The following is an 11,652-nucleotide window of genomic DNA, read 5'->3' as shown; positions in this document are numbered from 1 at the left end:
ATCTTCATATCTTCTTTTACTCATAATGATGTTAACTTTTCATTCATTCATACTGGCCGCATATAGCAAATTATTTGGTGCCAGAAATGTGACGTCAATTAGGTCCAGAAATGGCCCTGTACTGGTATATTCTATCGCTACATCTTAATATTCTTAGTAACCAAACTCTTGCATGACTGTTTCGAACTTCATTATGCGCTCAAAATTTCAGCGCCTCATTTACCAGTGTCCACCAAGTAAGTTGGTGGAGTAGCACGCCCCCGTATATAAAAATAGTAGAGATGGAAAAGGGTTTACAAAAAGGTCAAAGGTGAGCTAGCTAGTATCCCGTTTAATGCAAAATATACAATTAAGCATGCATGCAATTGAATCGGAAATTAGTAGTCGCATGACCAATGGAAAGGGTATCATTTTGCAATACATATAACAATATAAGTACACTTTTGTGCTCTCCAAGTTATTGAACAGAGACTTTCAGGTTGTACGAAAACCAATTTTCCTTTGAAAGTTGAATAGAAAAGGAAATAAAATGAAGTTAAATTTTGAGTAGGTAGCGTAGAGACTAGAGAGATGGCCAAATCAAAATCTTCCTTTTGTTTTCAACGCCAGTTTATGCAAAGGTCGACAAACAATCTTGTAATTAGCAGCAAACCCGCGTGCGTGCAAAATCTTTTCCTTAATCAGCACTGACTTAACCTCTAAATTAATCAAAATCAACTCTCTAAAGTATAAAGTGTTCACGAACCTTTAGTGCATCCCATATTTTTAATTTGATTCTACTGCGAGTGAGTTACGTGTTTTCGTCTGAAACCTTACAAGAATTGTATTGTATTGCATTGCATGTGAACTCAGGTTACCTAATATTTTGTTACGATCGTATGTCATGCCTGATTGCCTTGGATGCATGATGTGCAAGATCGGTGGATATCACAGGTTTAGATATAATATTTTCCTAGCTTAATTGGGGGCCATAACTTCCAATTGGGGGTCATGCAGTACTGGACAAAAAAAGTCACCCAATTCTAATTTGGGTCACCCCTTAAAAAAATATTTTCTAACTGGCAAAACTGCCCTTATATGATTAGTATTAGGGATTAATTAGTTTGATTAGTGTGGTAAGTGTGTTTAGATTAAAATCTGATTTTAGGAAAAAAAATTATGGAAAATGTGTTTTGTGTGTTGAGAAGAAGAGGAGGAGTTTTGAGAGGAAAACCTAGGGTTTTTACAAATGGGTGATTCAAGTGGAGGGAATGAGATTGGTGAAGCTTCAAATAACAACAATGATTGTGTTGATGGTAAGATTGTCTCAACTAATGATATGGGTTGGATGTTTGATGAGGAGATGTTGATAGAGGAAGGCATGAACAATGGTTGGAATGAAGATCCCATTGCTCAAGATGAAGGAACCAACACTCAAAATGAGGAACCCCAAGCTCAAAACAATCAGGTAAACATCTTATGCCCTTCGATTTGTATGTTTGTTTCTCCAAGTGGTCGAATCATCCACACTATGGAACAACTCAGAGAAAGGGTCATCAAAGTCGGGGGGTGTATACCCAAACGACTCTCCGAGGTCGTCAGTATATTGACACTACCAATAACGACTCAAACCTGCAACTTTTCCAGGTTATGAAAAATCGTTAGGGTAGTGTGCTAAACATTGACGACCCTTTTTAACTAGGTCACTTAGAGTCGTTTTGTTGTTTTGTTTACACATAGACGACTCTAAAACCAAACTATCTGTAAAAAGTAACACTTAGGGTCGTCATACATGTAGTCATATGAAATGACGATCCTAGCTATCAATTACTAATTTCTTTTAGAGTCGTTAATTTGATTAGTTATATAAAGTAACGACCCTTGCACTGGATTCTCATAATTTTTGATTTCATAGAATCATTTCATTGAATCGTAAAAGGCATACATCTCGCATAGCGTTGCATTGAAGGAAATGAAATACAATAGATAATAAAGGTGCACTTATACACTTAATCATATATGGCGTAGTTATATCTAGTGCCTTCCAAGATAAAGTAGCAATCGTGGAGCTCAAACTTTTCCCCACGAAGCTCCTCATAATAGCGATACGCCTTCCCCAACTGAAAATGAAAATATACTTAGTTAGTATCGATCAAAGCTTTTTATAAGTTTTACCTCTTGTTCAAATACTTACTCTTACAACACTCAGCATATCCGGAAAGGCTTCCCTAACAGCCTTAAGTTCTCTTTTCAAAACATCACACTCGAATTGTATCTTCTGGAAGCGTTCCTTGACTTGTTTCAAAGACCTTGAGTTGCAATTTCCGTCCAACGCCACAAAAACGATGAATACGCGGTTCCACCAAGCATCCGATGTTTCATCAATGTCTTTGTATAGACTTTCAAAGTGGTTAGTGACCGTTTTCCAAGCTCTTGTAATGACACAGTTCTCTTCATTAGTGAATGGAGTCATGATGTTTCTCTTTTTTTTGCTCTTAAATGGTAATTAAATGAGAAGGAGAAGAGGAGGTTGATAATTAGGGTTTTGATATGGAATGGGTGAGATATGGGCCTCTATATATAGAATGGAGCGACCAAACTGCCTCAACCACATTTGGTTGAGTTAAATTCAAAAATAAATGCAACCACTAACATGAATCGTTAATCCGTAAAGATTAAAACCAAACGACTCTTCATATGTACCAGAGAACGACTCGTAGAGTCGTTATTTTATATGTATACAAGGTGACGATTCAAGGTGAAAACTGGGCAGATTTGGTTATATCTATCAATGTAGAGTCGTCACTTTATAAAAAAGAGTCGTCATACATCGAGAAAAGGGTCGTTGGTCTACAGAAAATCTGGGTGACGACTTAAAGAGTCGTTCACCTGTAAATTATGCTGACGACTGTCTGGGTCGTCATATTAACATCTTACAGAGTGACGACCCTATACTGATTTTGTTGTTCTTTTTTGTAGTTGGTTGTACGGGTGAGCTCTCAACCTGAACCCCTCGACACTGTCGGCCCGGATACCTCCCAAGCATATATGACCTATTTGGTACGTTTTTATTGTTTGAGTCAATGTACATCCATACGAAAATTTTTTAATGAGTGTTTTATAATGAACGTGTTATTTGTTTAATATAGACGTGGAAAACAAAGGCTGAGGTCAAGGAATGGATTATTTCCAAGGCAAAAGAGAATATGTGCGTAATTTTTCAAAGCAAACACGTTGATTGTAAGCAAATGGAGATGGTATGCGAGAGAGCGGGGGATAAGGAAGAAAGTCACAAAGAGAAGAACTACAAGTATGTGAAGACGACGACGAGGGTCTACAAAACTTCGTCGAAGAAGATAAAATGCCCCTTCAGGATTGTTTTCAAAAGGCATCCCGAAACTCTACTATGGTGGATGTATAGTATTCCGGATGGTCGTCACAACCATCCTCCACCTACTACTCTTTTAGGTACCCAACATATGCCCGATTGAAACCACATCAAATGGAAAAGGTTCGACATACGAAGCGATGTAGGCCCCTTAAGATTCTAAATGCAATAAAGGCGGAAGATAAGTCAAACTTGTCTATTCTTTCCACAATCTACGCTGCTGTTATAGTGTTGAAAGTGGTAGTAAAAGTTCGTTGCTCGGACTTGTAAAGATTTAAAAATAAAAATATATACAAAAAATATTAACAATATGGGCAAGAGTATTGGGACTAAAGATTCGACCGTTTTTTTTTCTTCAAATGGTTCAGAAATTAATTCTAGAAATTATAGTTCAAAAACAAAACAAATATTAACTCTAGTTTATTGCCAAGATAGATTTTATAAAATATTACTTGTATTTCTTAAGCATGGAATATCAAAAATCCCTAGGACTAAGCATACACCATTAAATGAAATCACAAGTAATTAATTTAAAATCTTAATTCAATTAAAATTTGTGCAAAAAGTAAATAAAAGAATTAATGAAATTACCACATGGATGAAATTCGACCTCCTCCGTCGTCCCAGTGTTGGGTTTAGCTCATCATGATAAAAACACGCTCAAAATATTTATTTATTGCTCAAAGGGTGTTTACAAGGATGATAATGGAGATGAAATAATAAAGCAGTGAATGTGCGACCCACAGAAAGCGTCCAAAATGAACGATACAGAAGAAGTGCTATTGTTACTATAGCTCTAAGACCCACACCTACGACCCAGGATAAACGACTGCTGGTGCAGGTCCGTTCTTCGTGTTGTTGGTCAGCAGCAGCAGCAGAAAAATGGCATCTCTGCAACTCGTGAGTTCTTCATTCTGTAGCCTCCAAAACTTCCCCAAACTCTCGACACCCCCTCTGCTCAACCCCAGCAACCTATTTATAGCCAACAGACCCATCGAATCTCGCTCATTCACTCCATATAATTCTCCATTACTCGGAAAATATTTTTTTCCATTGTCTTCACTGTCAACCAAGATATGATCTTCTCCATCCCCTCTGCCTGCGCATATGAGCTGTAATACTTCCATAGTTGCATAAACACTTAAGAAGATCAGATATCTTCCCCATTTAGTCCACAAAACTTCCCAAAAATTCCTCTCACAGAGAACTCGAGCGTATCTTCCCTGTTTAACTCTCGATTGAAAGTTAGCGGATTCTAACCAAATTTAACTCATTCCAACGCTCAGAATAATCTTATTATACTCAATAGATATGACCCAATTAATTCCAGCCATTTAGTCTCTCCACAAATCCATCGAAAATCAATTTGAAAATTTGCCAGGGGGAGAATATATTTTCCCGCCAAAAATGAAATTTGAATTATGAGAAGAAAAGTGTCCTCCCACTAATCCTGTACGGGTGTCCCTTTAGCAATTGGGTGGAAATAGTAATTTTTGGGTGGAAATAGTAATTTTTATGGGTTCCTCCGGGACATTTCTGGGATGCTTCCGGTGCATTTTTGGGGTGCCTACGATACATTTCTCCGGGGTGTAAAACACTGCTTTTTGAGCCCATTTCGTCGCAAGGGCTTATTTCTCTAAAAATTCCTACAAAGACATAAAAGAACACAATAAATACAAAATTGAGCACTAACAATACATACAATAGAGACATATTAGACACATAAATGCGTCTATCAGCTTCCAAAGCAACGATCAAGAGAACTGAATGAGATGGTAGATTAATTATGCAACAATCAGAGTGGTTGGCAGAAAAACATAATTATGCCATGCAAACAAGGGTCGGTCCGGGCGACAAAGTGACTCATATTTTTCTTGCCCATCCTAGGATGATGGATTTGGCACAGTGCTTTTACCAGGTCTTGTTCATAGATTGCACCTATAAAACCAACAAGTATAACATGTCGTTGTTGAACGTGGCTAGTCATACTTCGGATAAGCAATCATTCATCGTGGCATGATGCTTTATGGAAAAGGAAGAAATAGAAGACTATGTTTGGGCTTTGGAACAAGTTAGGTTGATTTACCGTGGCGAAGAGACACTGCAGTTTATATTTACGGATAGGGATTTTGCAGTCATGAGTGTCGTTCGTCAAGTTTTTCCCCTTGCTCAACATTTTCTTTGTACGTGGCACATCCAAAAGAATCTTTTTAATAATTGCAAGAATCAAATCCAAAAGATCAAACCTGCAAAAGGTAATCAACGTTCCAAGGAGGAAGACGAGCGTCTTAGTAAACTTTCAATAAAAGAGATAGCAGAAGAGAAAAAGAAAGCCAAGGAAAAATTTGATGAAGAGGGGGATGTATGGGAGGATTTCTGCAAAGATTGGGACCTTTTGGCCCATTCGAAGACCGAAATAAAGTACTATGCAAATTTGCAAAAGTTCATCGATGTTTGGAGTACGGATTATAAGAAGGTGGTCGACAATTGCCAAGATACCTGGTTTAATCCTTGGAAGGAGAAGTTTGTTTATGCATGGACCAATAAGTACAAACACTATCAAAATGATTCCACCAGTATCGCAGAGCATTCCCATGGACGTTTGAAGAAAATTCTTCGAGAAAACACTGGTGGGGTAGTTACTGTACAAGAAGCTATTCATGAGCACGCCCAGGATGATCTTATCAAGATAGTGACTCAGATGGAGTATAGTAAGGACCGTTTTTTGAAGCAATACCTGGAAGACAAACAATTGCTACGCGGGGTTTCGCACCAAGTGTCATGGTGGGCAATAAACCATATGATGGCTGAACTTCACAGATTTCGAGCGAAAGCTTCAAGTGGAAAAGTGATGAACTGTAATTGTAAAACTGGGACGTGGCTTGGCCTCCCGTGTAGACATAAGCTTGGTGGTTACAAGTCGCTCATTCCTATTGAAGATATCGATCCTTTTTGGAAGCAACTTTCATTCACCCCTAATCCCACAGGAGCCACTGATGAACAATTTGGAGACCTTGAGATTGGCAAGTATATCAGTGAGAAATATCAAAAAGCGCATTTTGCAGGAAGACAGATATTGGTTTCTAATTTGTGGTCGGCTGCCCGTAAGAGCTTGGGAGTAGAAGAAGAGCCAATCAAACAAAAACCACCGGGCAGACCAACAAAAAAAAATCATTTAGAGAAACCGTGAAGGAGGCCAAGAGTTGCAAAAGTGACCCGTCACGTCATGATTATGTCCAGACAGAATATACAGAGTATGAGAAGTCTCTCCTCCCCAAGGCAAAAGGTCGACCAAAAAAGGATGATTTGACCCAAAATGAAACAGACGTGAAACGAATGGAAGACATGGATGTTGCAGAGCATGTGGTCGGTACCCAGAAAAGCCAAACTAGCGGAATGGTGACCATAAGCGGAATTAAGGGAAATCCGCGCACCCTAGAGATTCTCAAGGAAGACCACATCGTGTTACTTATACTTTGTATAAAGAGTACACCGATCAACTTCCTCACGTCATCTTGGATCACCTTATATCCACCGACGATGTTGACGGCGATGGAAATTGTGGTTACCATGTTGCAACGGAACAATTAGGGCATTTCAACGAGGCCTACGAACTTAAGCTCACCCAAATCCAATATGCAAGGAAAAAATGGCAGAAAAGCTTGTTCAGGACAAACAACTGTATTTGACAATGCTCATGGAAAGAGATCCAAAATAGAGGGAAATGAAGTTTAGGGAGTTGGTTTGTAACGTGAAATGGAGGACGGGGTCGAAAAAGGCCGGTTATAAGTTTTGGATGCAAATGCCTTTTGGTAGTCAACTCTTAGCGGACACATTCACTTGTGTGGTAATTGTATTCAGCAAAGGCTTCCCCGTGGCGTCTTGTATGTACGTACCCTCAATAACTCGGTGCGACGCGACGATAAAGAAAAGAAGAATTGTAATGGCACATGTCAACAATAACCATTACATAGGTTTGAAGATTTCCGAAGAATGTCCTTTACCACGGGTGGCCTATGGTGATTGGGGAGATGAAGATGAATAACACAATTACAAAATTAAATACTCACTACTAGTATCAGAATGGAAGTAGCATCTCTACTGCCGACTTGAGAAGAAGAAGAGGTGGATGCTCTGTTGGTCCTCCTACCCGGAGTCGGATCTACCCATATCACCCAACCATGGGAGAAGCCTTCATATCATTCGACGTAATACGGTGTTTCCTCATGACCTTCATCCGCATGCACCCACCATGATATGTCTACAAGCCTAGAGTGTCTATCATTCCAATGCTTGACATCAACTTCAGGTTCATAAGCCACCTTTATACCCGCTTCGTCAGCCTCGCACTTTTCCAACTTGTGCTTGAACGGAGGTACATAATCCTCATCGGGTGAATATTGAATAAAACCAAGTTGACGCATGATTCTTATCGGATTGTACATTGAAAAACCGTTAGGGTGAAACAAAGGGCCATGGTAATACACGACATCTTCCATTGCGCCAAATCTATTATTCTTGTACGGATTGAAGACTACCTCTTTAGCCGTGATCTTGTCAAGTTTTTGACGCATTTATATCAACGCATCAGTTTGTTCCCTATCTTGAGAACCAGTGAACAAGTATTTGGTTCCCGTTGGACTACCTTTGCTCCATTGTGGGTTGAGTTCCACATCTTCGTTATCTTTGATCAGTGATGGGAAATGATCATAAATCCACACCTATAGCAACCAATGAAATAAACATAAATAATTCAATTTTTAAAATGTACAAAAATAAGAAAACTTTCATCAATCCAAATACCTGGATTAGAGCCAAATTCCCATTAATTTGAGAAGTTAGTTTGCGAGATCCCTGAGAAAGCTGACCATTCAGGTGTGCAATTATGGCAGTCCCCCAAGAGTACTTGCTCACATCTTCCCAGGGATCCAAAAGCTGAAGAAGGTTGGCGCTCACCCGGTTACCTTTGCTGTCAGGAAATATAACCGACGCAAGGACATACAACAAATACCCAGCCGCCGCATAGCGACATTCCATATCAGAAAGACCTCCTTCCTTTTCCTTCTTTTCTGTCCCAGAAAACATGTTCATAATATCTACAAGTTTGAACTCTTTCTTCGGGTACTTAGGTACCTTCTCGAAAAGACAATTAGTCTTCTCGGAATCCCAGCCAAACAAGTTCTTGGTCCATGTATAGATGTCTTCCCAACTAGGCCTTTTCTTGAACTTCTCACCGGTTGATTTGCCTTCGACCTGCAACCCTAATATCTGTTCTGCGTCATCAGGAGTTATCGCCATCTCACCAAAAGGAAGTTGGAATGTGTCGACTTCAGCGTGATACCTTTCACAGAAACTAGATACTGCGACCTTGTCATACGCAATCACAGAGTTCAGAACGGCATTGTACAAACCTGAGTTTTGAACCAAATCTCTAACTCTTGCACATTCACCTTCTAGCGGCCACAACTCCATTTTCTTGAAAGAAGATTGGTGCCGGAAAAGACATGCGACATCCTTATGATCCTACAAAACATAAACAAAAATGTATTTAAAAAAAAAAACATAAACAAGTTAACACCAACTAATCAAATAACAAGAAAATTTGGGATTCTTACGATTGTCTCACTAATGCAATGAGCCCACGATCCAGGATATCCAAATAGAACTTTGCCCCCCATCTCTAGGTTCTCCTCTAAGTTTAACACCTCGAAGAGGAGGCAACATCAAATGAGTAGCGGGAACGTGTCTCGCACTGGGTGCAATATCTGTTCCATCCTTCTTAACCCTCTTTACCGGCTTTTTCTCCTTTGCATTCTCTTCCTCATCCTCAACAGTGGTTTTACCATCATCACCACCTTCATCCTTTTCATCATCATTACCTTCATTCTCTTCCTCCTCATCATCATTATCATCACCGCCATTATTACCTTTATGTTGTTCCTCCTCATTACCATCATCCTCATCATCACCACTACCATTAACTTCACCCTCTTCCTCCTCTTCTTGCTCTTCTTCTTGTTCCTCTTCTTCTTCTTGTATCTCATGTTCTACACCATGTTCCTCCTCTACTTGCTCTTCTTCTTGTTCATCTTCTTCTTCAGCACTAGTGTTAGCTGAAACAACATGAGTGTCTGATTCTGACGAATCAGACAACTCATTACCTTTGTCTCTTGGTTCGGTGATAGAAAATGATACCTCACTCGGCCTTCTTCCGCGCAATGGACAGGCAAGTAAGTATTTATCGTTGCGGGGAGGTTTCGAAGGAGGAGTTATCATGATTTCAACCTTGTCTTTCGTTTTCTTGTCACTACTTCCAAACACGAAAATTTTTTTATAAGACATCAACTTTATCTCTATCAGTTAAAGAGTCGTCAATGATATGCTCTAACAAACTAACGACTCTTCATTACAAAGTAACGACTGTAATTTATAAGGTAACGACTCTTTGCAAAAATTGGACAGTGAGGATGATTTTGGTCCTTAAAGGGTCGTTAAATATTAAACTTGGGTCGTCAAACAAGTAACTGCCGACCCTTTAAAAGAGATGACGACTCTAGGGATTATAGATTACTAACGACTCTAGTCTAGGGATTATATACTACTGACAACTCTATCGTTTTCTCCAACAGAAGGCAGTTCAAGTTCAACCCAGAGTCGTTACGCACTAATTTGGGGTCGTCAAACTACAGTCGTCATCTTCAACCTAATATGGCGACGACTCTATTCTAGGGCACAAAAGGTCGAAGTAGCAGAACAAGGGTCGTCATATTTACACTAACATGTTAATGATTTTTCATAGAAAAAGCATGCAATGTAAGAGTCGTTAGGGTATTATTTCTTCGATGCTAACGACTCTCACTCTGTAACTTCTATTTTTCAGTTACCAATCTCGATTACACAATCAAAAAACAACCAAAACATCGAATAGGAGGTGGGTTTAAGTTCACGTACCCTCTAATTGGAGCCATTCCCTTTTTGGGTTTCGATTTGCTTGCTTCAGGAGCTCTTCGCACGTACACCTTTGCATTCACCGTATCTACAAGATTAGGAATTTGAAGTGTTTTGCGAGCGGTTTGCTTTGTTTTAGCCATATTTGTAGAAGAAGTTAATCGTCGATTAAAATTTTATCATCGACGATTACGCGATGAATCGGTTCGAAGAATTTTCCTCGGTGGAGGTGGAGAAGAGAAAGGGAGGAGAGGAAGATGAAGATAAAAGAGAAACTGATTTTCTCTTTGATTTAATTAGAGTATATAGATTAGGGGCCTTAATTAGAGTAGTTAATTAGTGAAACTGATTTTCAATTAGTGAAGGATAAAATAGTATATTCATATTACGATATTTACACCCCTGAAAATTTTGGGGGGCAAACAAAATTCCATGACCCCCGATTGGAAGTTATGGCCCCCGATTAAACTAGGAATATTTTCTACTCTCTTTCTTTAGACTGCGACTTTTTGTTACCAAATGCAGATTATATCCAGTTAACTTTTGATGAGTCAGAGTATGACTGGCCAACAAAATGCTAAAAGAATGAAGAAAAAAAAAAAAAAGACTATCACACCAAGTCGGCTGAAAAAACTAGTTAGTTTGATTTATTTTGGTAATGTTTGACTTAGCTTTCTCTTATACAGCTGAAGTCTATATAGTTTTATTCAATAAAGAGGTCAAAATCTTACTGTTCTGCACTACTTGATTTTTATAAAAGATTTATGATTTGTGCTAAATGATACACATGCGTGCGTATTAAGTACGTCGTTAGCATGAACTCATGCATGACAAATCTTTGATTGTTATTCTTATACGCACTTCTTTACAAAAGCAAAAAAATCAACCAATTTTGATATAGCATCCTTTCAGAATGGCAAATTTTGTTATGGAGTCGAATTCGAACCTTTGAGCTCACGTATGAGATTTATATATACTACCCCTAACTAACTAGCCTATCCCCAGTCTCTTTTCACTTATAAGCCCTGGACTAACAGAAACAACGTGCACCTGCAATGCCATGAAGCCATGAATCCAATAGTCTGTCGATCAAAATAACACACAGTTTTAGTGTGTTCAATCGGCCACAGGATTGACCAGGATTACTGGTAAGAGCAAGAGAAAACATGGGACGAAAAGCCGGAAAGGTAAATGACAATTGTGAATCAGAAGCAGAAACTACAGAACATTATCCTGACGCGTACTGGTAACAGTGGTCAGTAGTGTAACCAATGATTTGATCCTTTTGTGCCCACATTTAGTGTTTGACCAATGAATTCACATTTCCTCTCTTAGAG

The 11,652-nt window shown here is 39.0% G+C and overlaps 1 protein-coding gene across 1 annotated transcript; it reads right to left on the bottom strand.

Annotated features, from left to right (window-relative positions):
• Nucleotides 1–7,941: 7,941 nt before the first annotated feature.
• On the bottom strand, nt 7,942–9,045 carry LOC113309772 (protein MAINTENANCE OF MERISTEMS-like). Its single transcript, XM_026558315.1, has 3 exons — nt 8,983–9,045; nt 8,171–8,890; nt 7,942–8,088 (listed from the first exon to the last, which is right to left on the bottom strand). The coding sequence occupies exons 1-3, from the start codon at nt 9,043–9,045 to the stop codon at nt 7,942–7,944; spliced, it is 930 nt and encodes a 309-aa protein (XP_026414100.1).
• Between the last annotated feature and the right edge of the window lie 2,607 nt (nt 9,046–11,652).

Source organism: Papaver somniferum, chromosome 1, assembly GCF_003573695.1.
Source record: "Papaver somniferum cultivar HN1 chromosome 1, ASM357369v1, whole genome shotgun sequence".
In the NCBI taxonomy this organism is placed as follows: Eukaryota; Viridiplantae; Streptophyta; class Magnoliopsida; order Ranunculales; family Papaveraceae; genus Papaver; species Papaver somniferum.
Note: the sequence above shows the minus strand (reverse complement) of the source record. Positions and strands in the feature narration are given on the sequence as shown.